Source organism: Zea mays, chromosome 2, assembly GCF_902167145.1.
Source record: "Zea mays cultivar B73 chromosome 2, Zm-B73-REFERENCE-NAM-5.0, whole genome shotgun sequence".
NCBI lineage: Eukaryota > Viridiplantae > Streptophyta > Magnoliopsida > Poales > Poaceae > Zea > Zea mays.
The window spans coordinates 162016192-162043239 of record NC_050097.1 but is presented as its reverse complement, the minus strand read 5'-3'; the positions used below and the strand labels follow the sequence as shown (position 1 = coordinate 162043239).

The window sequence follows — 27048 nt, the reverse complement described above, 5'->3', positions numbered from 1 at the left end:
TCTAAAATAGACACCTAGCTAGAGCATGGTACTCTAGGCTCAGTAACAAATTGATTGAATTGAGGTTCAAAATGTCTCAAACAGATGATTCCTTAAGGCAAGGCAATGAACATATGTTTATGCTAGTACACGCTGCGGCCTGCGGCTACAGATCAAGATTCCCAAACGGGTCTTGGTCTATGCGATCTGTGCCCTGTTGACCAGAAGAGGAGCGTACGCAAGTCTTTGATTAGTCTCACTGCATTTATTTATTTCTTATTATGAGTATATATATCGTTAAAACCGGTGGGGCAAATGTCACTGCACCTGCTGGCTGCTGTTGCCGTGCCGTGCCGCGCCTGCGTTGCGTACCATCGCGCCGCGGCAGGCACCTCAACCCCTGGCGATGGCCATGCGGTCCCGGCCTCGCCGCTCCGCCGGCCACCTATACCACCTCCGCCTCCCCCGGCTCCTCTTCCTCCTCCCGTTCGCTCTCCTCCTCATCCTCCTCGCGCGCCTCCCCGCGCTCCTCCGCCGCGCCAACGCACACGGCCGCCAGTGCATGCCAGCCGCCACCGACCGCCCCATCCCCTTCCCTCACCCCGTCCCGGACCCCCGCCTCAGCCTTGCCATAGTCACCCTCGCCGACGAGGACGCCGGCGGGCCGGGCGCGCGCCGGTCCTTCCGCGGCGTGCTGGCGGCATCCGCGCGGAACAAACGCGCCTACGCGGCAGCGCACGGGTATAGCCTCGTCGCGCTCCCCGCCTCTGCCGTCGACCCCAGCCGCCCGCCCAGCTGGAGCAAGGTCCTCGCGCTCCGCGCCCACCTCCGCCACCACCACTGGCTCTTCTGGAACGACGCGGTGGGTCGCTGCTGCTAGTTACTTGCTGCTGGATTTAACCTTGATTATTATACTATCAACGTAGGAGGTTTATTTTTGGTTGTTACAGGATACACTGGTTACTAACCCGGAAATCCCGCTGGTGAGTCTTACTATCCAATTGAAGATTTATATTTTTCAAAAAAAAACGCATGTACATTCCTGATATCATGATAAATCACAGATTTTTGAACAATTATTGGGCTCTGTTGTAGATGCATTTACTACAGAATCTACAGTTGGGTCCCCATGTTGGGATGTTGGCCTGATATTGATCATCTTGTTGACATTCTTTTCTCTCTCGTTACATGTTTTCAGGAGAGAATTTTATTCTCAGTGATCGGACATAATAATTTTGTTGAGTCACCTGATCTTGTTCTGACAGAGGATTTCGGTGGTGTGAATGCTGGTATGGGAGACTAACACTGTTAACACAGAGTATTTGTGTCTTTTGTTTATCAAAATTGCTTTGTTACCAACTTGTTGGGGGCACTGCTTTTTATTCATGTCCAATCCCAAGAGGCGTCTCTGTAATCCCAAACTGTCAACTCATCTTACGTCAATATAATGGAGTTTGAAACTACATTTATTTATCTGAGTGTTCTGCACCTACCCATGCATGCTCAGAATAATCTGATGTTCAGAAATAAACATGTCGTATGGCCATCTCTGTTATTCGGTACCATGATTTGAAATCCTTTTTTTCTATTCGTTCATCATTCACTATGATACTGTAAAATATCCATGCCACTTCTCATGCAGGAGTTTTCTTCATAAGGAGGTCAAAATGGAGTGAGAAGTTTTTGGATACATGGTGGAACCAGACATCATTTATACAGTTTGGTTCTACGAGAAGTGGAGATAATGCAGCACTCAAGCATCTCATAGATCACTTATCAGCTGAAGAAATGCAAGAGCATGTTCGGATTGTAAAAATGCAGTGCCTCTTCAATTCCTACCCGTGGATCCTCACATTGAAATCGGTGCACCGCCTGATCTTCCACCTGCCCACTACGTGGAAAGGTTCCACTTTCTCTCGTTCACTCTACTAGTCTACATTGCATATGTAATGAGGGTTTACATTTGAATGTTATGGCTCATTGCATTGATCTTGACTTCTTGAGGGGAACAACTTCCTAGGAGCTTTCCAGATTTATCTGCTTTGGAAAATTGGTTTTTTATATATCACATGCAAATTGTTAGTGCAACCATGGTGAAGGATGGTATCACATTAAACTAAATCAGTACTTGAAAACAAGAAAGATGATATCTCTCCAGCATTCATTCGCACATTGTTGCCTATCCCTGCATTGATTTCCAATAGACTGAAATTATAAACTGAACTGAGTTTGCTTGGAGTGCCGTATACCAACAGCAAGTCTCCACGTTCCTCCAGAATGAAGTTTTTACTATTACGTATGGCCTCTTTAGTATCCATGTTTTGTTCACAGCATATTGCATTTCCAGGGGTTTATTCAGACGGAGACTTTATGATTCATTTTGCTGGTCTGGATGACAAGCAAGGTTGGACGAATAAGATTCTTAGAGAGAGAGAGAATCAAAGATAAGCTGATTTAGATTCACAGTTAGTCTATGGAGCAATCAGAAGATTATGCAAAGGCCCTGATTTTTTTTCCTGATATATTCCTGGTATACTTGTAGACGTAGTACAAGACGTCCTAGTCAAAAGTGTGGCATCTGGAAGGTCTAACCAGGCAACCAGAAGTTTGTGTGAAAAGCCTTGACTCGCTTGGTATTTCGTTTGGTGTGGTCAAAAGTTAGCTGTGCCACGTCAGGATGTACCCAGGGCGTGTTCACATCCTCTTGCTATCACTACTACAGCATACCTCTGCACAGGCGGTTTGGTTCGCCTCTACACAGGCGGTTCCAGGAACCGCTTGTGGTGCACCGCCTGTGATGTAAAACAACATCACAGGCGGTCAATCAAAAACCGCCTGTGAAAAACATAGATTACAGGCGGTCCAGTTCAAAGGAACCGCCTGTGATAGACACACATCACAGGCGGTTTCTTATATAAGTCCGACTGCATACAATATAAATCACAGACGGTTTTCATTATACAGATTCATATATACATAATTTTGAAACACAGAATATACACAGATTTCATACACAGATTATACACAGATTCACACAGATTGCATACACAGATTTCATACACATATTACAAGTTCCATAACAGGTATAATACACAGATTCATCCACATATCAAGTTCCATCGTCATACACAGATTTATACACATATCAAGTTCCATATACAACTAAACATCTCAAAGTTCCATAGACAACTAAACATCTAAAGTTCCTAACTAAAGACCTAAACACTGTGTGATATTGTGTACAAACTTAGTTCTGGGAATTTTTGCAAATTTCCATTTGTATTGTAGAATAGCCCTTGTTGATGAAGAACTTCACGGCGCATAAAGTAAAGCAAGTCTCTTACAACTTTAGCAACGCCGACGGAAACCATATCTCTTTCTAACCATTCAGCATTGATCTTGGATTTAGGAACCTGCAATGAAAGCAAAAAGCAAGCGGTGCTAAGAGTAATGTGATGAGCAACATTAATATAACATAAAAATTGCAATATAGACAATGATAGCGAACTTACATCCTCACGATTGACCATGTAATGGAAGGTGACACGACACCATTCGCATACATAATAACCGCACAGGACAGTACCTGGAGGTTGTTTGTCACCATATGGAAATAATGATATTGACAAATTAGGCTTGTCCTCTGGATGTTCGCCGCCAAGATCTTTCCAATAAAAACAGTATGCACTGCATATAAGAATAACATTGTGAGATTAAGAATACATTTGTTAAGTTGTAATAAGTACAAGTGTGCAATAATAATCATACTTCTCTAAAATCTTCAAGAAGTCATTATACGTAGCCTTTTCCATTCTCAGTGAGTCGAAGACCACGACTTTACCATCCTTTGGAAAGATCATGATACAAATGTAGTGGTCACTATATAGACATAGACGAAAACACATGTTAAGATCACGATTGCCATAATTTATAGTTCAAAATTAAACCATGTCGATAACTTACTTAAAGTGGTGCGAAGCTATTATTAAGTCCTTGCCATGTTGTACATGATTATACATGGCTCGTCCAATGTATGCCGCCATTACCTTCATTTTGTTTCTCTGCTTCTGTTTGACGGCTTTCTCAAATTCAGCATCATCCAAGTCTTTGTATTCTTCTCCATGCCTCCGAGCAACTACTTTGTAGCGAGCTTGGGATATCATCAACGGGTCAAGAAACTCTGTCTTAAGTTGTTTCTTCTTATCATCCATGTATTGCATCCTACGTGTAATAGTATTAATCGTTAGACTCTCGTTTATGTGTGCGTGTACAAAACTAACAAATATGAAAGTTTAGAGGTACTTACAAGCAAAAGAGGGTTAAGTAGTTTGTTTCCATCCTTTGTCGGTGGTACAATGACCAGAGATCGTCAAAGAATAAATGTCGCACAGGATCTATATGATCATTGCTCCAAAATGCATCTTCTGGCACAACAAATGTGAAGTCCTCGAGTTTGTATTTGTTGCTAGCCACCATGTACCACTCATGCATTCTAATCTCCGGAGTCGACAACTTAGAAAGTTGCACCGTCGTCAAGAACGGCCTCCCATTCACAAATTTTGGAGGAACATCCTCCTTCTTGTATACCGAGATATTGGTTTTAAGACGTAATGATTCTCGAGTATGAATCATTCCATCTTCTTCCCATACTTCGAAATTGTCTATTTGGGACTGTGTGCCTACTCCATGAGATGCTGATTCCGCTTTTGATTGATTTTTCATAACTCTCTGCAATTTATGCAGGTAGCGTGCCACTGATTCTGACGGTTTCTTGACATCGTCAGTGGCGATTCGCTTATGAATTTTCTTTGAAATAGTTGGCCCTTCAACATTGGTGCCAACCTTTGGTTCCTTTTTGATGTTGACGTCGACATTCTGAGGAACAATTTTGTCTACGTCCCCCTCGTCGAGTTCCTTCGCAAGAGGCGATATGATTGTTTCAACGATTTTTTTGGAGGTCGGTGTCAGATTTTCCTGCACCATGGGGTGTGGAATGATCGAACTATCTTTTTGTTGCATTGGTGTTGAATTCGGCTCATCACCCAACTTGATGTCGCATCGATGCCAAAGGACCAACTCGTTCATTGCCTCCTGCAAAGTTATGATCCCCTCAACTGGAAAATCTATCTCCCAATCTTCACAACCACTGTCTGTGATTTCTAGAACTTGGACCACAGCATAGTGTGGCGGGACAGGATTATCCTTGTAGTTAACAAGTCCTGGTTTTACCAAACCAGTAGCAGCTTGCTTTGTTTTTGTCCCAGATCGATTGATTGGAATATGAAGAAAGCAAGGCTTGTCCTCAACAATATCGTCTACAGGGTACTTGGTCAAGTCTTGCACAGATCCTACGCTGCTAGGGACTATAGGTGGACTCATGTGGCTTGGCTTGAGTTCAAATGATATGCATTCTGTTTTCTTCATTTTGTTCATCACGTCATTAATAGCCTTTTGTACCCTTTCATCAATAGTCTCTTCAAGGGTCCTTTTCGACTTCTCGTGTTTCCTATATGACGATGCATACTCTGGAAACGCCTCTCTCCAGGAAATCTTAGAAGAGATTCCCCGAGCCCGTCCAGTGTGTTCAGGATTGCCTAGTGCTGCAGTTAGTATGTCATTCTCCCTCCGAGGCTTAAATTCTCCTTTTTTTCTCTTATCTGCATATTCTTGAATTTTTGTTGAAACTTCGCCTACCAATTCTGGATGCAAAAGTTTGTCGTCCTCACTCAAACCTGCCCGACCTAAGATCCAACGAATAGCTCGCTCATCGATATCTTTTAATACTGGGTCCAAAGTGCCGTTAGCTATAGCTTCCTCGATTATCCTGTTCCACTTCACAACTTTATGGCGATGGGGGTGTTTGTTCATCTTCGCTCTGTGAGAATTAGTTTCGCCCAGTTCTTTGGCCTTCAGTTCGGTCTTCTGACGAACAAATTCCTCCCACTGAGCTTGAGTGATTTTCCCCATTTTCTTGGGCGGAGGAACCTTATTCTTCTTAACAAATTCCCTATTCATCTCGGCCTTCCACCCACGAAACATCTTGGCCATAGCAGAGAGCATCGACTTCCTTACTGCATCCTCTGTGCCTTTTGGGAACTTGAATGACTCAGACAACTTAGCCCATAGCTTATTGCGGGTGTCTTCATCTAAATCCTTCCATTTTTGAAGTGTGATTGGCACTATATCTCTAACAGTAGACCCACAGGAATTTCAAAACTTTGTAACCACGTCAAGTGGTTCTTCAGGAAACCCCTCTGCATTTAGTTTTGTTACGTACATAACTGCACCTTCTTTCATCTGATTCGGACCTCGTCGCCCTCGTTTCCGCTTATGTGAAACGGATGATTCAGGCATCGGAGCATCCTCCGTGTTTCGTGTAGAACATGCATCCTCTTTCTTCTCTTCATTTGAAATCTATATAGTGAAACAATTAATGGCCTTTCATATATGAACATTATTTTAGAATATAGTCGGCATATTTCTATTTACCTCTTCATCGTTGGGAATATAGTCGGCATCAAGCTCATCTGATGTTTTTTTCTTCCTTGGAGGTATAGGAGTACAAGGATTGTCGTCACTAGAACTATCCTCCACGCTCCCTTCACCGGAGCTGCTCGTTGTCTGCCATTCAAGTTTGGTCGCGTCTTCATCAACTTTGTTAGACGCACCGGTGCAGACCACATCCATACTAGGCTGCTCGTTGTCTGCCATTCAAGCTGGTTCCATCGATAAAGGGATATACTGTTAGTCTGATATACTGGTTCCATCAATAAGGGAACTTGGAGAAAAGATGATTCAAAAGAAATCGAGCCCAAACCCGCCTCCGGGGCAGGATCGGGTCGGGAAGCAAGCTCGCAGATAGAAGTGCACTTTCCAATGCAGTTAGACAGAGAAGGCATGGCTGTGATGTTATAATGCTGAAGGACCCTGTTGGGGACTTGTTCTCAAATGCTATGAATTAAGAACAAGACAACATAAAATGTTAAATGTTAATGTCCTTCGTCCGTCGAAGCATTATTTCCTCAAGGATTTAATGAACTTCGGACGAAGGTTAAAACGATACAATTACGAAGGTTGAATTTTCATAATTAAATTCTCAAAGATTATATGAAACAATGTGAGATATAAAGCATTAAAAACAAGTAAACTATAAGCAAGCAACATCATTTACATATCATATAAACCTGATGTATTCAAATATAATATTAGGGACATTTATACCTCTGCCTTGACAAGGAATAATTCACGAGTGATGCGATTGTAATTACCGGAATGCGTGAACAGTAAAGGAATACTGTTCGCTATTTATAGACACAAGACACAGCCTGTGAGGAATTACAATCATGCCCCTCATAAAAGTTTACAACAATGACTCAAACACTTGTGGACTAAAAGGTCATTCTACTTTTAAGTCGGTTTGCAATTCCGAAGCTTCATGAACAGCAACCTTCGGTCATCACGTGCCGACAGCTTCAGCCGAAGTTGTTTCTTCCTGCAGGACCTTCGGCGACGAAGCATGGTCCCAACAGTATACCCGCAATCTAACTTCGAAGGTACCTATTTGCATATTTCTCTTGGAAAACATTGTTAAATCATGTTTTTGAGGACCTTCTAAAGCCGAAGGCCCCCAACAGTAGCCCCTCGCAATATTAATTTGTTAGAATGATAAATTTAGATTGTGAAATGGACGAAGGCTATAGCCGAAGGTCCGAAAAAACACCTTCCTTTTGCTAGAATAGCAACAGTCATTGGCAAATGGGGCCCTCCAGTCTCCGACATAATAGGTTTATAAATACGGGCTCGCCACAATTTATTGGGCACGCTCTCTTGCCATCTGTTTTTCCTGCTCAAATAGTTTTCTGCCTACAAATATTTGGTTGCCTCCCTAGTTTTAAGCTTCGGAAGCGAGAGGCAAGAATTCCGAAGGAATGTCTGAGGAGAAGAAGGTTGCTGCCGAAATGAAGCTGAGCCTTTCTGAAGAGATGCATCTGGGTTTTCTTGAGTCAATGGCGAAGACAAATACGGAGAAGATTACAAGGGAGATTTTAGAAGGTTTATCTGAAGATACTGGTGAGAGTGACAGTTACGATGCAGATAGCGGGGGTGAAGATTCCGAAGATCGGCCATGGCGACCAAGCCATTCAGTCTTCGGAAAATCAACTATTGGGCAAAGTCACCTTGAAAACATGAAGGGGAGATACTTTCGAGATATGTCCATTGTGAGAGCAGATGCCGGAGAAAGAACTGTGCCGAGCCCTGAAGATGATGAAGTCGTTATCTTCCGAAGCTTTTTAAAAGCTGGGCTAGATTCCCTCTAAGCAGATTCGTGGTAGAAGTTCTGAAAATATATCAGGTTTACCTTCATCAACTTACCCCTGAAGCAATAATAAGAATGGGAATCTTCGTCTGGGCTGTGAAGAGTCAAGGTCTAGAGCCAAGTGCGAAAAGCTTTTGCAATATACATGAATTGTTATATGAAACGAAACCCTGGGGTAAAGAGCAGTATCATAACAACTTTGGTTGCTACAACTTCGGTGCTCGCTCTGAATCAAGCTGTCCCGTGCCCACCTTTCGGAAGAGATGGCCCGGAGAATGGATGAAATAATGGTTCTATGTAAAAAATGATTTGAAGGTTCGAGAAGATATTAAGGATATCATCATGCGCCCTATCTGGCAGCGCTTCGGATTCCGGAAACCGAAGGTAGAAATGGATAAAGTAGCCGAAGAATGCCAACGGGCCTTCGGCGTAGTCTGCTCCTTTATCGGGACAAGGGATTTGATACAAGAACACATTGCCTTCAGAGTATGGCCTCTTGCAGATAATTGGGAAATGCCGAAAGAGACTGTTAAAGAAACTGACGAAGGTGGGCTAGTCAGGCTGAAGTATACATTCAAGTATGGAGACAAATTCGTTGAACCAGATGATGATTGGTTAAAGAGCATTGAAACTGTAAGTGATGAATTGCTTGGGGCGTACTCGAAGGCCGAAGATACTGCAATGTCAGCAGCCTTCGGAGGCCGAAGAAAGAAAAGACTAAGCCGAGTTTTTGATGCAATCGGGTTCGTGTACCCTGACTACCATTATCCAGTGCGGGGGCAGAAAAGGAAAGGTACAGTTTCTGCGAAAGAGACTGCTCCAGCTGCTCCTATCGAGCCAGCGCCAAAGAGAAAAAGGGTGAAAGTTCTCACACACCGGCCACGTTACATTGAACTAGCCACAGTGCCTGAATTCGGCATCGGAGCATCTTCAGCCCCCGAAGCTAAGGAATCAACTTCGTTGCCCGGAGCCAGAGAGCTGGCCGAAGTGCCAATTACAAAAGAATTGGAAGAACCAAAGACTCTGTTACCAGAAATCAAAGAGGTGGCCGAAGCTCCATCGACAGAAAAGATGGAAGAAGGAAAAGCATCAACTGAGGGAACGAAAATATCAGAAATTTTGAGTCCCTCAGAAGAAATTAAAGCAACAAAAATTAAAAAGGGGCCAACAGCGACCCCAAAAAGAAAAAGAATGGTTAATGTGTTAGATGTTTTGGAAACAATTAAACTTCCAAGCACAACCCCGAAGAAGACTGCTGAAACTTCTGAGGGGCTTGCTAAAGTATCCGTTGCTGAGGCTCCGAAGCAACAAACTGAAGTTGGAACCGGGCTTTCAGAACCAACCAAGGTAATACCTTTGGAAGCAGAAGAAACAAAAATTGCAAGGGCAACTGAAGAAATGAAAATGTCAGAGCCTACTTTGGTCGAAGAAATTGATACTGCTGTCCCCGAAGCAACTTCCAAAATATACGATTATATTGTGCGTCATGCTTCGGGGAAAAGTTATCGGAAGAAGAAGTTTTTGATGCTAATCACTATGCCAAAGAATTGAAATATCCTAAGGGGGCACTAGTGTTCAATGGGACTGACGAAAAGGATTTCCTATACTGCCTCCCAGACAATAAAGAATTATCTGTCTATCGGGAGATGTCTAGAAGTATGGAGTTTCCGAAGCTTGAGGCTGGATTATGTGCTATGACGAAGGAGGATCTTGCGGATAGTCTTGCGTACAATAGCCTGAAGGTATGAGAATTGGATGTTTAGAAATTTTATAATTCGTAGCTCATTCTTTTGTTCTTATACCAACCTTTTTACATATAGGGTTTAATTCTAAGCCACGCATTGAGAGCACAAAAGAGTGCCGAAGATGAGAGCTATGAAATTGCGTTCAACAACCTACGATCAGAAGTTATTAAACTGAGAAATGAAGCTCTGGAAAAGGATAAAATTCTGCTCACATTGGTGGACAAGGTAAAGAAGGACGAAGCTAGCTCAAAGGCCCAGGCCGAAGCCCAAAGACGTGAAATTAAAGATCTTCAGAAACAGCTAGCTAGAGTTAAAGAAGAGCATATACTTGAAGAAACAAAACGCGAGCTTAGTGATCAACTGGCGAATCATTTAGAGATGAGTATTAAAGAGCTTCGTGCATCCCAGAGGAAATGTTATGTTAAATCCATAGAGTGCGTCAAAAAGATAAAATCTAGCTTCGCCAGCGTTGGCGCATTCTCTAGTGAAGAGAATTTTTCAAGAGGCAATCCTGAAGGCCCAATGGAGTGGATCAGTCATGAAGCAGAGGCCTTCGAGGAAATTTTGAATAGTCGTGGTGACATTTGCGCTTTTTCGGGTGCTAGGGGGATTGCTGCTGTTTTGGAGAGGAAAGGCTGCGAGCATGTAAAATCCCTAGCGCAGTCCGAAGCTACCTTGTCTTCTGAAGACATTAAAGACCCCTCACCGGAAGCAAGCATGGTTGGTGGGAAATTCTTCACCGATATCTGGGATAACGGCGGTCGAGAATCGGCGCAAGAAATTATTCAAAGGAGTGAAAAAGGCATCCACGATGGTAGAAAAATAGCGGAAGCTACCGAAAAAAGTACAGAGCCTGAAGGGCAAATAGGTATTAATTAGTGGTTTTTATTATGCTGTAATTTTTAATTCCAGACTCTGCTCTCGGTTTGTAATAGTAATATAGCCGTATCTTTTCTTCCCCCAGAACCTGCTGAGACATTTCCGGGCCCTCACCCGAAGGGGGACGATGAAATTAGAAAAATGGCTGAAGCCATTATGGACAAGGTTGTCAACCAACTATTGAACGAAGCTGCAGAGATAGTACTTAAAGAGGATTAAATGCTATTGTAGAAACATTTGAAGCGTAAAGATGTGTAATATATTGTAACTTTAAGTGTAATATATAATCTATTTATAGTTTAATTCTTTACGATGCATGAAACTTTGCATACATACCGCTTTTTGAGCCTTCGGCGAAAAAAGACCTTCCCTTCTTTTCATGCTTCGTGAAGAAAATCCTTTCTATATCTCAGGAATGTCCAAGCTTCGTGAAATATTTTTCGAAGCTATAAAAAAGTTTTGTGTTGCATTTCCGATGTGGCTACACTTCATCTCGATTTGTCTTGTGCCTTAGCACGATTTTCTCTTTTCCAAAATATGTTCCGCAAGTCAACACTGTATCCCCTTCTTGTTCCAGATGCATTATGCTGTATGATGCTTATGTTATGCAAAAATGATGTGATGATGTTATGCCATGCAAAATGATATTTGTGCCACAGATATATATCCCTGTAATAAAGCACACACACTTTTTATATCAGCGCTGACTTTTCGCTGTAAGCCTCCCTTAGGAGCTTCTTCGCCTTTTACTTTCAGCGGAATCAGCGTTTATTTTTCGCTGTAAGCCTCCCTTAGGAGCTTCTTCGCCTTTTACTTTCAGCGGAATTATCATTTATTTTTCGCTGTAAGCCTCCCTTAGGAGCTTCTTCGCCTTTTACTTTCGGCGGAATCAGCGCTTATTTTTCGCTGTAGGTTTAGAAAACTTACACTGCGCTCCCTTAGGAACGACTTTTTACTGTTTCGAACAATTTGTACTGTGTGCGTTAGATCAAGTTTTTGGTAATTCAAGGGTCCTCCAAATCAGTATAAGTTCGTATGCTTCGGCAACTCAAGCCTATGGAAAAAACATATTTTTATTATAGTAGAAAACGAAAGTATTACAGGGAATTGAAATTCAATAAAAGACATTTAAACTCTTCATAATTGTTTCTTATTGACAAAAGGGTAATAGTGAATGTAAAAGATGCAAAAGAACTGCTGTTGAGGTAGGATATTTGTCAATAAATGTGCTTCGACTCTGGCACCGTGCTGTTGACTGTGCGAGCTTCGGACCCCTCTCTGAAATCCCTCTGAAGATGATTGTGCTGACTCCCTTCTGGCTGTTGTCCTCGCTGGGTCGGCGGTGGCAGTGGAGGTTGCTGCCAAGATGCTTGGGGTTGGCTCGCCGAAGCAACAGAAGCTGCAGGGTGGTTGCCTACATATTCTGGAATATAAGGTGAATGATACGAAGCAGTACGCATGACCTGCTTCGGCTGACTCTGTTGCTTCCGCTATTTCCTTCTGCTTCTGGATGGTAACATGGCACATCCTGGTAGTATGGCCCTTGTCTTCACCACAGAATAGACAATATATTTTTCTTGGCTGGTCTCCAAACCTTCCCCCGAAGCCCCTGGCGCCTCTGCCCCTTTGCGCTGGTGGCCGAAAAGAACTCTGCTGTTGGGCCGAAGCTTGTGAAGAGTGTTGTGGCCTTTGCTGCTGGCTCCCTCGGTCATCAGTTTGAGCAGAGTTATGGATTGACCTAACATGCCTCGGGTGAAATCTTCCTCCGAAGCCCCTGGTCATTTCAGAGAACCTGAATGCTTCCTCCCTTCTTTGGCGGAAGTCATTGTCAGCTCGAATGTATTCGTCCATCTTCTGGAGCAGTTTCTCCAACGTTTGTGGTGGCTTCCTGGCGAAGTACTGCGCTGATGGTCCCGGCCGAAGCCCCTTAATCATGGCCTCAATGACAATTTCATTGGGCACTGTTGGCGCTTGTGCCCTCAGGCGCAGAAACCTCCAGACATACGCCTGAAGGTACTCTTCATGGTCCTGGGTACACTGGAAGAGAGCCTGAGCGGTGACTGGCTTCGTCTGAAACCCTTGGAAACTAGTTATCAGCATATCCTTCAACTTCTGCCAAGAAGTGATTGTCCCTGGCCGAAGAGAAGAGTACCAAGTCTGGGCGACGCTCCTGATGGCCATGACGAAAGATTTTGCCATGACTGCCGTATTGCCACCATACGAAGATATGGTTGCTTCATAGCTCAATAGGAATTGCTTCGGATCTGTGTGACCGTCATACATGGGGAGCTGGGGTGGCTTGTAAGACTGTGGCCATGGTGTAGCCTGCAATTCTGTTGAGAGAGGAGAAGCATCATCAAAAGCAAAGTTTCCATGATGGAAATCTTCATACCAGTCATCCTCATTGTGGAAGCCTTCCTGATGAAGCTCTCTGCGTGGAGGCCTTCGGCTTTGATCATCTTGAACAAGATGACGAACCTCCTCAGAAGCTTCGTCTATCTGTCTCTGAAGATCAGCTAGACGAGCCATCTTCTCCTTCTTGCGTTGCACCTGTTGCTGAAGGATCTCTAGGTTTTGGATCTCCTGATCCAGGTCATCCTCCAGAGGTGTTGGACTAACAGCCTTCCTCTTCTGGCTTTGGGCCTCTCTGAGAGAAAGGACATCCTGATTGGGATCCAGCGGCTGTAAAGTACCAGCCCCTGTCGCTGAAGCTTTTTTCGGCGGCATGACGAAGGTGATGCTTGCCGAAGTTGTTCAAAACTCAAGAAATGGAAGTGAGTTCACCGGAGGTGGGCGCCAATGTTGGGGACTTGTTCTCAAATGCTATGAATTAAGAACAAGGCAACATAAAATGTTAAATGTTAATGTCCTTCGTCCGTCGAAGCATTATTTCCTCAAGGATTTAATGAACTTCGGACGAAGGTTAAAACGATACAATTACGAAGGTTGAATTTTCATAATTAAATTCTCAAAGATTATATGAAACAATGTGAGATATAAAGCATTAAAAACAAGTAAACTATAAGCAAGCAACATCATTTACATATCATATAAACCTGATGTATTCAAATATAATATTAGGGACATTTATACCTCTGCCTTGACAAGGAATAATTCACGAGTGATGCGATTGTAATTACCGGAATGCGTGAATAGTAAAGGAATACTGTTCACTATTTATAGACACAAGACACAGCCTGTGAGGAATTACAATCATGCCCCTCATAAAAGTTTACAACAATGACTCAAACACTTGTGGACTAAAAGGTCATTCTACTTTTAAGTCGGTTTGCAATTCCGAAGCTTCATGAACAGCAACCTTCGGTCATCACGTGCCGACAGCTTCAGCCGAAGTTGTTTCTTCCTGCAGGACCTTCGACGACGAAGCATGGTCCCAACAGTATACCCGCAATCTAACTTCGAAGGTACCTGTTTGCATATTTCTCTTGGAAAACATTGTTAAATCATGTTTTTGAGGACCTTCCAAAGCCGAAGGCCCCCAACAGACCCCAAGAAGAGATTATGCCCTGTAGTCTACCACCTCCCGTTATTTGTGGGCTTCACCGAGGGCGGGAAACATTTGGTGACATCAAACGACCTTCGGGCTAGGGACGTCTGCGAGCTTGTTAAGGGGCCAGACGATGGTGAGCCGGTGTACTCTGTCCGGATGTGTGGTCACAAAATTTAAAGCCGCCCCGGCTTCATCTGTGCGCTTCTCTTCTCTTATGTCGGCTACTAAGATCACTTAGCACCCCACCTAAGAGAAGAGAAGCACACACATGCAGCCGGGGCGACTTTAAATTTTGTGACCACACATCCGGACATAGTACACCGGCTCACCATCGTCTGGCCCCTTAACAAGCTCGCAGACGTCTTCAGCCCGAAGGTCGTTTGCTATCACCAAATGTTTCCAGCCATCGGTGAAGCCCACAAATAACGGGAGGTGGTAGACTACAGGGTTTAATCTCTTCTTGGGGTTCTTCAGCATTATAACATCACAGCCATGCCTTCTCTGTCTAACTGCATTGGAAAGTGCACTTCTATCTGCGAGCTTGCTTCCTGACCCGATTCAGGCATTCCGCCGATGTCATTCTCCATATAAGTCCCAAATAGAGAATAGGGATGAGGTAGTCAAGATTGTAGGCGCTAGTGCTCAACTACTAGCATCTATAGATATGGACACAAGTCCAAATTTGGTGCTACTCGGCACCATCGATATCACTAGAAAAAAAAATACATCAAAGAGATCCACTTCCCAATAGTACTTGAAGATAGTTCATTGACTTGACACTCTCTAAGAGGTTCATACAAAATACATTATCTCTAAGAGTGAAACCTACGATACTCATATCGTGTTGTTTAGGACTAAACATCAACAACCCCTTGACTGGTCGCTATCATACTCAATTCCAAAATATTTTTCCAATATGTCGGCTTGAGTAAGGAGATCTGGGCTTGGGAGTTCCTCCAAATCATCTGCAGCTTCATCATCTTCAGCATATTGCAGGGCTTCATCTTGAATAATTTTAGCACTCTTGGAGTCAGCATACTTTTTGATGGACAGAGCACACTTCTCAAGCATGTCGCATACATTTCCAATTTGAAACAAAGTGGTCTTAAGTGTGTACACTGATTCCGGTTCACTAGTATCCACAACCCCATCAGTCACTAGACTGCGAATGATGTCAACATGTGTCTCGATGACTCGAACTGAGATCTCAACCATGTCAAGTGGCTCCTTTTCCATCTCTAAAACTGAAAATGGCCAAGTCTCACAATCAAAATTGAGATCGCAACAAAGGCAGGGATCAGAGGGAAAACAAGGATGTGGCTTATAGGACAAAAAGAGGGGCCCAAATAACATTGTCATGGCTATGAACAAGTCAAAGATGAGAGATAAGAACAAGTCTTATAACATAGGGTTGGGAAGCAAAGATAGGTAGTCAAAAAACTAAGAAGGGAGATAAGAACAAGTCTTATAACATAGGGAGATAATAACATTGTCATGGCTATGTACTTCCATGATGTATGTGGCCATAAGCACATTTGCCCTAATGATTATCAAACAAAGATAGGTAGTCAAAAAACACTAAAAATAGACTTGTTGCCCCAATCACTATAGAGATTTTCTTATAACTGAATATGTAAGTGAAAAAACATTTAATCAGAAGGGATAAAAATAGATCCCAATCGATGGAGGGACACAAAATTCTTCATTCGAAGGATACTAACACCTTAATGGTATACAAACATTTAATCAGAAGGGATAAAAGAAATAAAAAAATTGATACATGAGAAGTAATTGACAACCAAGCAATAAGCATATGATTCACGGATAGCCAAACAAGTAATTGACAACCAAGCAATAAGCAATAAGCATATTGACAACCAAACAAAATATGTAAGTGAAAACACCAACAATAATTAATCTAAGAACTGATAATCAGGGATAGCCATTGATTAACACCTTAATGTGTTTGAACCATTGATTAACCTAACCATTTGATTAACCTAACCATTTGATTAACCTAAGCTATGATTCAAACACATATATATCCAGCTGTGTATTCAAACACATATATGATTCAAACACAAGTAATCTGCCATCAATTAACATATATGATTCAAACACATATATGATTCTAGAAAATTCGAGCCATGAACTTAGAAGAAATGAACCTGAACTTTGACCTTACTACGAGGACGAGGACGGCGGGGCTCGAGCTCGGGCTCGGGGACGGCGGGCGCTCGGGCTCGGTGAAGGGGACAGCGGCGCTCGGGCTCGGTCTCGGGGACGGCGGCGCTCGGGCTCGGGGACGAGGACGGCGGGGCTCGAGCTCGGTGAAGGGGACGGCGGCGCTCGGGCTCGGTGAAGGGGACGGTGTTGCTCGGGCGCTCGGGGAAGGCGGCGCTCGGGCTCGGGGACGGCGGCGCTCGGGCTCGGGGACGGGGACGGCGGCGCTCGAGCTCGGGGACAGGGACGGCGGCGCTCGGGTGCTCGGGGACGGGGACACAGCGGCAGCCTGGCGGCGCTCGGGTTCGTGCTCGGGCGGGATCAGAGTTAGGGTTCCTATCGCGAGCCTTTTATATATTGTAAAGAATTCTAGGCGGATATTTAGCAAAACCGCCTGTGATAGATAACATCACAGGCGGTTGTTAATTCCGACCGCCTGTGATAAATTAACTTCACAGGCGGTTGACGTAAAAAATCACCTGTGATGTTATCTATCACAAGCGGTTTTGCTAAATATCCGCCTGTGATGTGTGTACACTATAAAAGGGCTAGCCCCTGACGGGTTCCAGAACCCTAATTCACAGGACTAGCGGCGGCGGGTTTTTTTTTGAGATCTACAGGGAGAAGGTTTTGTTTTTGAGTTTATTGATTGATTTCAATAGTTTATGCATATATATGATCTCCATTTGTTTTCTTTCTCATTTTGATGCGATTTTTGCCTCAATTTTGTAATATAGAACAGATTTGAAGAAAAGCTTTGGGATTCAAGATTTGGACTTATAATAGTTGATCTAGTTTAAAGATTCTTTAAAAACACAATTGTCTCACCTCAAGGTATCTATTTTTGCAATGTTTGTTTTATTTTCATACATATCAATTCGTTTCATGTTTTATGGATGAAATCAATTAATTAATGATTTTATTGATGTTAATCAATTTAAGGATAGGTAATGGACCGAGGTTGGATGTACAATGTGCCAAGACCACATTCGTTGTATATTCGAAATTTGAGAAGCTTTATTGAAGCGGCCAACAAGCACGCGAATTTGCGAAAGAGCAAGGAGATATTATGTCCGTGCATCGACTGTGATAATAAGATAGCTTGGAGAGATACAGGAGTAATCCAATCATATCTGCTAAAAAGAGGGTTTAAAGACAATTACACGATATGGTCAGAACATGGTGAGTTGGATCCGTGTGAAGTGCCTGGTAATGACGAGAGAGTTGTCGGAATTTTAGATCTTAAAGTTGATGGTAAAGTGGATAATGTGGATGCTAATCAAGATTTTGAAGAATTTGATTGCGTAGAGATGTTGCGCCATATGGAACCAGAAATGTTGAGTTCTGTGGGATCGCAGAAAGGGCTATCTAAAATGGAGGGACTGGAAAGTGCTTCAAAAGAAACTTTATATGATGAATCAAAGGGTTGTGACAAAAAGTTTACTACATTGCGTACAGTTCTAGAACTTCTGAAGTTGAAGGCTAGCGCCGGATGGTCTGATACTAGCTTCACAGATCTTTTGAATTTTCTGTCCCAATTACTACCAAAACCCAACAAACTACCAACAAGCACTTATAAAGCGAAGAAGCTTATATCTCCCATAGCTCTGGGTGTGCAAAAAATTCATGCATGTCCGAACCATTGTATTCTGTATCGTGGCGATTTTGAGAACGCATCAAGATGCCCAGTTTGCGATGTCAGTCGATACAAGAAGAGCTACAATCAAGACTATGTAAAAAAGTTCCCGAAGAAAAATAAAAACAAGAAATCCACTATTGGACCTGAAAGTGACGATGACACTTTGGATGACATGGATGGGAAAAAGAAGTCAAAGAACCCAGCTTTGGTGATGTGGTATCTTCCAGTAATTGATCGCTTAAAACGTTTGTTCTCAAATCCTAGGGAGGCTGAGCTTATGCGTTGGCATGCTGAAAATCGCAAGCAGAATAACAAACAGATTCGACACCCTGCTGATGCATCACAATGGAAAAATTTCGATCTTATGTATCCTGAGTTTGCCAAAGAAACCAGAAATGTAAGATTTGCTTTGGGTACAGACAAAATGAATCCATTTGGTGAAAAAAGAAGTGTACATAGCACCTGGCCCGTGACTTTAACGATGTACAACCTTCCATCATGGCTGTGTCACAAAAGAAAGTACATTATGTTGACTATTCTTATTCAAGGTCCGAAATCAGCTGGTGTTGATATTGATGTGTTCCTAGAACCTCTTATGGAAGATATGACAAAGCTCTGGAATGAAGAAGTTAGAATATGGGATGAGTATTGCCATGAGTATTTCAACTTAAGAGCAATTATATTTGTTACCATCCATGATTCTCCCGGTGGCCCCACACTATCAGGGCAAAAGACTAAAGGAAAGAATGGTTGTGTAGTGTGCGTCGATGGAACTGCTTCCATGTACCTTAAATCATCCAAGAAGTTGGTGTTCATGGGACACAGACGGTTCTTGATGAAGCAGCATAAGTACCGAAAGATGAAAGCGGAATTTAACAATCAACTGGAAAGTGAAGGTGCACCAAAGCCTTATAGTGGGAAACTTGTTTTTGAAATTGTAAAGAACATTCATGTTGTATTCGGAAAGGGAAAAAACAAAGGAGAAAAGAGAAAGAGAACTGACCCTTCAACTTACACAACTTTCAAGAAGCAATCAATTTTTTTCAAGTACCTCCCATACTGGAAGGATATGGAAATTTGCCACAGCATTGATTTGATGCATGTAACAAAAAAATGTTTTTCACAGCATCATTGGAACCTTGTTGGGCATGCCGAGTAAGACAAAAGACGGACTCAAATCACGCAATGATCTAGTAGATTTTCAAATCAGACCGGAACTTCATCCAGTGGATAGTGGCAAAGGGAAGCCTTACCTCCCCCCAGCTAGCTACAACTTGTCAGTTGAGCAGAGAACAAAGATTTGCAAATGTTTGCGTGGGGTCAAAGTGCCCACAGGTTTCTCATCCAATATCAGCAGACTAGTCAGGATGAAGGACTTGTCTCTATTTGGCTACAACTCTCATGACTGCCATGTGATGATGACGGTGTTCCTCCCAATTGCGGTAAGAGCCCTCGAAACAGAGCATGTCAAAGTTGTCATCACACGCTTGTGTTACTTTTTCAATGCGGTTTCACAAAAAGTAATAGCTTTAGAAGACTTGGACTATCTAAAGGCATACATCATCGAGACTATGTGCAAGCTTGAAATGTGTTTTCCTCCATCATTTTTTGATATGCAAGTACACCTAATCATATATCTCGTGGATCAGATAAAAATATTAGGGCCACTATATTTACATCATATGTTTCAGTTGGAGCGATACCTGGGAGTATTAAAAGGTTATGTGCGAAATCGCGCTCACCCAGAGGGTTCAATCATGGAGGGATACACTACAGAAGAAGTGATTGAGAGCTGTATAGATTACATCAGTGACGGAACAATGATAGGTGTGCCTGTACCTAAACATGAGGGTAAACTATGTGGGAGAGGGAGAATGGGCAAGAAAACTTTTCGCGTTGAGGATTACAAGCTAGTACATTGTGCTCATGGTAGTGTACTACAATATCTCACGATAGCCGAGCCTTACATAGAGGAACACCTGGATGAGCTTCGTAAAGAAAATCAGAACCGCACAGAGGACTGGATCATGAGGGAGCACAAACATCGTTTCAGCGAATGGTTAATGGACAAAAACATCCCATTCGGAGACTCTTTGGAAGAGAAAACAATGAAGAATTTGGCTTCTGGGCCATCGTGTTTTGTGACATCATGGCAAGCATATGACATCAATGGGTACACATTCTACACTAAATCAAAATACATGAAAAGTGTTGCACAAAATAGCGATGTTCGTATCGATGCTTTTGACCTATATGGACAGAAGACCACAAATTTTGGATTCATAGAGGAAATATGGGAACTTGATTATGGCCCAAGCATGAAAATATCCTTATTTAAGTGCCAATGGGTACAACATCCCGTGGGGGTGATAGTGGATAACTACGGACTCACACTGGTAGACTTAAAGAAAGTAGGATATAAAGATGACCCGTGGGTTCTTGCCGAATGTGTTGCACAAGTGTTCTATATACTCGATCCAGCAGATGAGAAGATGCATGTAGTTATTTCTGGAAAGCAAAAAATTGTTGGAGTTGAGAATGTGGGAGACCAAGATGAGGAATACAATAAGTATGAAGAGATGTTCGTCTTTAACGTTCCAGAGAGAATCAAGCGTGTGGAAAAGAAAATTGATAAGAACTTAAAGCCATACATGCGAAAAAATGGTAGTTCATGAAAAATTGTATGAATCAAATTGTACTTGTTATCATGTATGATCGACTATGAATTGTGGTTGCCAATTAATTTAAAATCTCTCTAGTTATCTATGTGTGCTATTATAATTCATTTAAATTGTATTTGCATATTATTGTTAAAAATTAAATATTAATTCATTTAAATTGTATTTGCATATTTCTGTTAAAAATTAAATATTAATTCATTTAAATTGTATTTGCATATTTCTGTTAAAAATTAAAATTATTTTCATATTTAAATTGTATTTTCATATTTTTACAATCACAGGCGGTTTTTTCTTAGGGTCCGTTTGTGAAAAGGATAGAGCACCACAGGCGGTCCTGAACAAAAACCGCTTGTGATACTATTACATCACAAGCGTACTGAACCGCCTGGGACATCACAGGCGGTTTTCTAACCGAACCGCCTGTGATGTAAAAAGTCTACCGCTTATATAGAGTCAAATTGTACTAGTGTATTGTTAAACCATCACTGTCCAAACACAACAGGAACTGCATATTACTGCCAGGCCAGCATGGTGGAATAACCAACATTGTCATGGAGGAATAGTCAGTATTGGCATCTGCATAGTAGAACAGAAGTAGCTAGGCGATAGACTAGATTTTGTATAGGAGGGGATAGGCCACTCCCATGTTGTGCATGGTTTCATGCTAATTATTGTCACTGTTGAATGGTCTACAAGCAGCATCAGTGACCGACATGTTGTTTGTCCAAAGCATTAACAGCTATTGAATGTCAATATTCCATCTATCTAATATTTGCAGAGTGCTTGTTTATTTCAGGGTTTGTATATGTGCTAGCAAGGATTTGCCAAAGCACAAACAGCTCTGTTCACTTGGCTTTAATCCGTACCGGCTTCTGCTGCTTCTATAATGTTTTATCTCTATGGATTGCAATGCAACAGTCTGAACAGCTGGCTTTAATTCAAGTCGAACAACAATGCATCTCATTCTGTGGAATGCTTGCGGAATGCTTGTTAATTTTGAGGCCTTGTATATGTGCTAGCATGGATTTGCATTGCGTTTAGCGCCACGTCGTTGTTAGGGGTATTTAAGCTATGTGATCGAAGGTGCTAGGAACTGTTGAGCACCAAAAAGGGACCGGACGGTCCGGCCCTGGGGTCGGACGGTCTGCAGTGGTGGTGCGGACGGTTCGCGCGCGCGCAGATCCAATTAGGGTTTCGAGTTTCTTGCTACGGTTGTTAGCTAAATTCGTGGAATTAGCTCAGCAAATCTGTTTATAACGGGTCCAGCCCCCCTCCTCTATAAATACAGAGGAACACGATCGATTAATCATGATCAATCGAATCAATAACCAGTTTATCTCGTATTTATTTCTTGTACATTTAGAAGTAGTTCTAGTCTAGTTCTAGTTTAGCTTTCCAATCCCCAAATTTTCCGCTTCTCTTCGACTCTACGTCGATTAGAGGAGTCTAGGTTGGTCTGCCGAGCCTAGACAACACTTAGGATCTCTCCTCCCCGATGGGGTCCCTCCCGGGAGCGAGATTCAGGCGCCGCCGGCGACCTCCGTCGCCGCTGCGCACGCGCGGATCGTCTGGCCGTCAAGCAGGAAAACCTAAGCCCTGCTCTGAGTCGTGGACCGTCCGGCCCCTGGCCGTGGACCGTCCGCGTCTGTGCAGAGAGCACCGCCGCCGGTTCTCACGTAGTGATTGGCGCCCAAAAAGGCACCAACACACTTTTGGCGACTCCGCTGGGAAACTTTCATATAGACCTATCAAGATCGACCCTCAATGGTCGGTTCAAAGGATAGCTTTGAAGTTTCTGCCAGCAATATCATCAAGCCGACATGGGAAACCTTACCGGCTGAAGAACGGCTCCTATTCGAGGAGCACCAGGAGCAACTGATCCAGGAAGCAAAGGCGAAATTCCTGACCGACTTCAAAGTGGACAGGAACAACAAAGTCTTTCGGCAACAGGCGACAGATCTGGCTTCGCTCCGACCTACTACGAATATCCCCAATGTAAGTAATACCAATGAGCTCCAATCTCTTAAAGCTTACATAGACGAACAGCGAGAGAAAATGCAACATATCGTAGGGGGTATACAAAATAATTATAAAAGGCTAATGTGTGCATTTGATAAGTCTACTATTGCAAATTTTCCTTCACACGAGGTTAAACTGGGGGAAAACACAAGTGATTCATCGGTTACAGGTTGTCACGACCAGTCACAACCCTTTTATAGGATACCGATAGACATGTACCCTTGGCAACAACAGCCTCCCACGCACATCAACGATAAATTTACCGATCTGCGTATGTCCTCGGACCGACCGCACGTGAGCGCGGACCGTCCGGGCCAGCAACGGTCGGTCCCATTTTTAATGAGTTACCGAGATATGCGTCCGAGCCGCCACTTGCTACGCGAGCCCTAAACTACCCAGTCGGACCGTCCGCATACAACGACGGACGGTCCGCATACGATCACGGACGGTCCGGCCATATGGCCGGATAGTCCACACACGCAACCGGACGGTCCGTGTATCCGACCGCATGGTCCGGCACAGGGTTGTTTCAGGAGGATTGTTGCCTAAATTCTCATCCATCCCAGCAACACTTCCCATCGCACTATACAATGCACCAGCACCATAATTTACCATTTCAAACACATGGGGGAGAGTACTTTCCGGCCCATAGAAGGTCGGGAAGAGATGACTAGTCCTATGAACCACATAGGGCAAATATTAGTACACCACCAAACTCAAGCCAATGGGGGGAGATGACATACCAACATTCAAACAACCTCACCCATATTGGACCAAAGAGCCGGTGGTCTCCCACCGGCTGCCATCGATATAGTAAGAGAGGAAATAGCTGGGGCGTTCCGAGATAAGCTCGGAGTTAGCATAGTCCCTGGGGGCAGTCATATCGAAAACCTTATGATAGCCAATTTGACCATCTCCCATACCCACAGGGAGCACGCGTGAGTACATAGACCAGTTCTTAGCACAATTAGGAGAATTTGGCCGACACCGAAGCATTCCGTGTGCGTTTATTTTCATTATCTTTAACAGGGACTACATTTGCGTGGTATGCCACGCTCCCTTCTAATTCCATTTTGTCGTGAGGAGACTTAGAACAAAACTTTCATGACCATTTCTTCTCTGGTGATTACGAGCTAGATTTAATAGACCTAGTAACCATACGACAAGGGAAAGATGAATCGGTTAATGATTACATCCGAAGATTCTGGGATACAAGAAACCAATGTTTTCAAATTCATTTAGCAGAAAAACAATTGACGGGATTAGCCTTTGATGGATTGTACTATTATTTAAAAGAGAGATTAGAAGGCATCCAGTTCTTTACGCTAGCATAGTTACATCAAAGAGCTTTAGCTTGTGAAAGCCGAAGCAAAGAACTAGCCAAAACGGTTCGTCACGATGTCCAGATAATAGAATGCGATCTAAGTAGTTCGGACGACGAATCAAAGGAAATTTACGCTACCAAAATGGTTTGGCCCAAGCAAGCCAAATCTTCAGCTTGTTCCTCCTTGCAGCCGGTTCAAAAGAAACGGCAAGAGGAGGTTAAGTTTATATTTAATTTTGGCAAATGCGATAAGATATTCGACGAATAACTAAAAATGGCAACATTAAGATAGATTATAATGTTCCACCCGCCGATGAACTAAAACGTCGTGCATATTGCAAGTGGCACGACTCCGACTCATTTTCACATGCCACTAATGATTGTAATGTGTTTCGACGACAAATTCAATCGGCCATTAAGGAGGGACGATTGAAATTTCAGAAGGACACGAAGCCCTTCCCAATGAATGTGATCGACTTCGAGGGCAAAAAAGTCATAATTCGGCCCGGCGCGACCGATAAGGGCGAAGGCAAGGAAGTCATCATCGGCAACGCACGAAAGGACGATGAAAATAATAGAACTTTTGCAGGAAGGTGGTTGCCGAGAAGACTCCTGATGGAGGGGAGACTCTGAAGGTTACCATCACAAACGCTGGGGGCAACCGCAAACAGGTGGCTGAACGCGGGAACCTGTTCTACGCATCGCGGATGGTCCGATACAAAGACACGGACGGTCCGAGACCTCGCCGGACAGTCCGGGTCATTCCAGTAGACGGTCCGGCAACGCCAAGGAGCCACGGCAACCACGTACCATCAAACCACGACGACCAGAAATAGGTACGTGGAAAACTAACACGTTCAAGGCAGCTGGTCGGTTGGTCAAATCCAGCCCGACCTTTGATCAATTATTGTCTAAATATGTGAAAAAGGTCGGCCCCAGTGACCGGCCACCAAAGCAACCTCGCTTACCCACCCAGGAGCGATAGCAGGTTAGGCCGATTGGACCACCTCACCCATCGGAAAGGACGAGAGGTCATAATGTTCAATTAAGACCTAGCACACCTGCGTGGATCCCTCCACCTCCACATACACCCATATCATGTCATTATACATACATACCACTGCCACCATATATTCTGAATCAGATGTGGGGCGCGCCACCATATCCATTTGGGATACCACAATACCCCGCCTGGGGGCACCTCAATCATCTATTTTTGACAGGTTGAGGCCTCCAGTACAAGACCGATTGAGAGCCCCTCAATCTGGTCCACGAGCACAGGCCTAGCAAGATTGCCGGACGACTCGGCCCCAAAGGCTGACTAATCCGGCAGGGGCATATAACTACAGCCTCCAACAGTACAATAAAAGGGGACATCATTAAAATAGGAACAACAGATGTCGTCGTACAACAAAACAACGAAGGGTCGATGATTTTTGGTGAATCGGCCAACACAAACAAAAAGAAGATATGGCTGTTAACAAAACAGCCGATCCAAAATACTCCATACCCCGATGGTGCCCATCGGGATTGACACGATCGCAAAAACGAAAATTACAGCGCCTCAGAGCAAAGGAGAATCAGGAAAAGGAAGCAAAAAAATATTCAATGACACACATCCGCAGTACCCACCATCATAAACGAGATGGAGACCAAAGGCCATTGAGGAAAAGCAAACGGCCATAAAGACAGAAAATAAAACAACAACTGTGCAGCTCTCTACAGGTATGGCAGACGGTCCGGCTATAAAGGCCGAACCATCCGTACAGGGCATGGACCATCCAACCCCTAAGGCTGGACCATCCGCACTACACCAGGACACCTCCAACGACATACCGACACCCATGGAGGAAGACAACCTGCTAGGAGAAGACCTGGTCGGGTACGGAGCTACGCCAGAACACTCAGAAAATTAGGAAAGCAAGATGATGAATTGGTCAGGACCAGTATAACACTCGGCGGTGTTGGGACTGACAGTTCGATCAAAGCTAAAGGGGTCACGTCCATTGAGTTAACCATCGGGACCAAGATACTTGCGTACCATCCTAGTATGTGACAAGATGCCTAAGAAAACCGATGTGATCACATCGAGTTAGTTGCTTTTGGTTCGCTCGGCTCCACCAAAAGACAGGGGGCATATGTTGAGCACAAAAAAGGGACCAGACGGTCCGCACTGGTGGTGCGGACGGTCCGCGCGCGCCGCCAATTAGGGTTCCGAGTTTCTTGCTACGGTTGTTAGCTAAATTCGCGGAATTAGCTCAGGAAATCTGTTTGTAATGGGTCCAGCCCCCCTCCTCTATAAATACAGAGGAATACGGTCGATTAATCATGATCAATCAACTCAATAACCAGTTTATCTCGCATTTATTTCTTGTACATTTAGGAGTAGTTCTAGTCTAGTTCTAGTTTAGCCTTCCAATTCCCAAATTCCCCGCTTCTCTTCGACTCTACATCGATTAGAGGAGTATAGGTCGGCCTGTCGAACCTAGACAACACCTAGGATCTCTTCTCCCCGACGGGATCCCTCCCGGGAGCGAGATTCAGGCGCCGCCGGCGACCTCTGTCGCTCCTGCGCACGCGTGGACCGTCCGACCTGTAGGCGCGGACCGTCCAGCCGTCAGGTAGGAAAACCTAAGCCCTGCTATAGGTCGTGGACCGTCCGGCCTCTGGCCACGAACCGTCCGCGTCTGTGCAGAGACCACCGCCGCTAGTTCTCACGCAATGATTGGCG

General features: G+C 43.8%; 1 protein-coding gene across 2 annotated transcripts; it reads left to right on the top strand.

Moving 5' to 3' along the window:
- Positions 1 to 302: 302 nt before the first annotated feature.
- Positions 303 to 2692, top strand: LOC103647202 (probable alpha-1,6-mannosyltransferase MNN10). Of its 2 annotated transcripts, XM_020549342.3 has the most exons (5): positions 303 to 841; positions 930 to 962; positions 1178 to 1268; positions 1622 to 1882; positions 2327 to 2692. In XM_020549342.3, exons 1-5 carry the CDS (start codon positions 386 to 388, stop codon positions 2425 to 2427), a joined length of 942 nt encoding a protein of 313 aa, XP_020404931.1. In that variant the 5' UTR covers positions 303 to 385; the 3' UTR covers positions 2428 to 2692. The 2 variants fall into 2 exon arrangements, with proteins under 2 accessions (XP_020404931.1, XP_020404932.1); XM_020549343.3 differs by lacking the exon at positions 930 to 962.
- The last annotated feature ends 24356 nt before the right edge of the window (positions 2693 to 27048 follow it).

Coding starts and splice junctions, on each gene's coding strand:
- LOC103647202 (XM_020549342.3), top strand. CDS start 386: ATGGCCATGCGGTCCCGGCCTCGCCGCTCCGCCGGCCACCTATACCAC. Junction 963..1,177: donor CTAACCCGGAAATCCCGCTG/GTGAGTCTTACT, acceptor ACATGTTTTCAG/GAGAGAATTTTATTCTCAGT. Junction 1,883..2,326: donor CCTGCCCACTACGTGGAAAG/GTTCCACTTTCT, acceptor TTGCATTTCCAG/GGGTTTATTCAGACGGAGAC.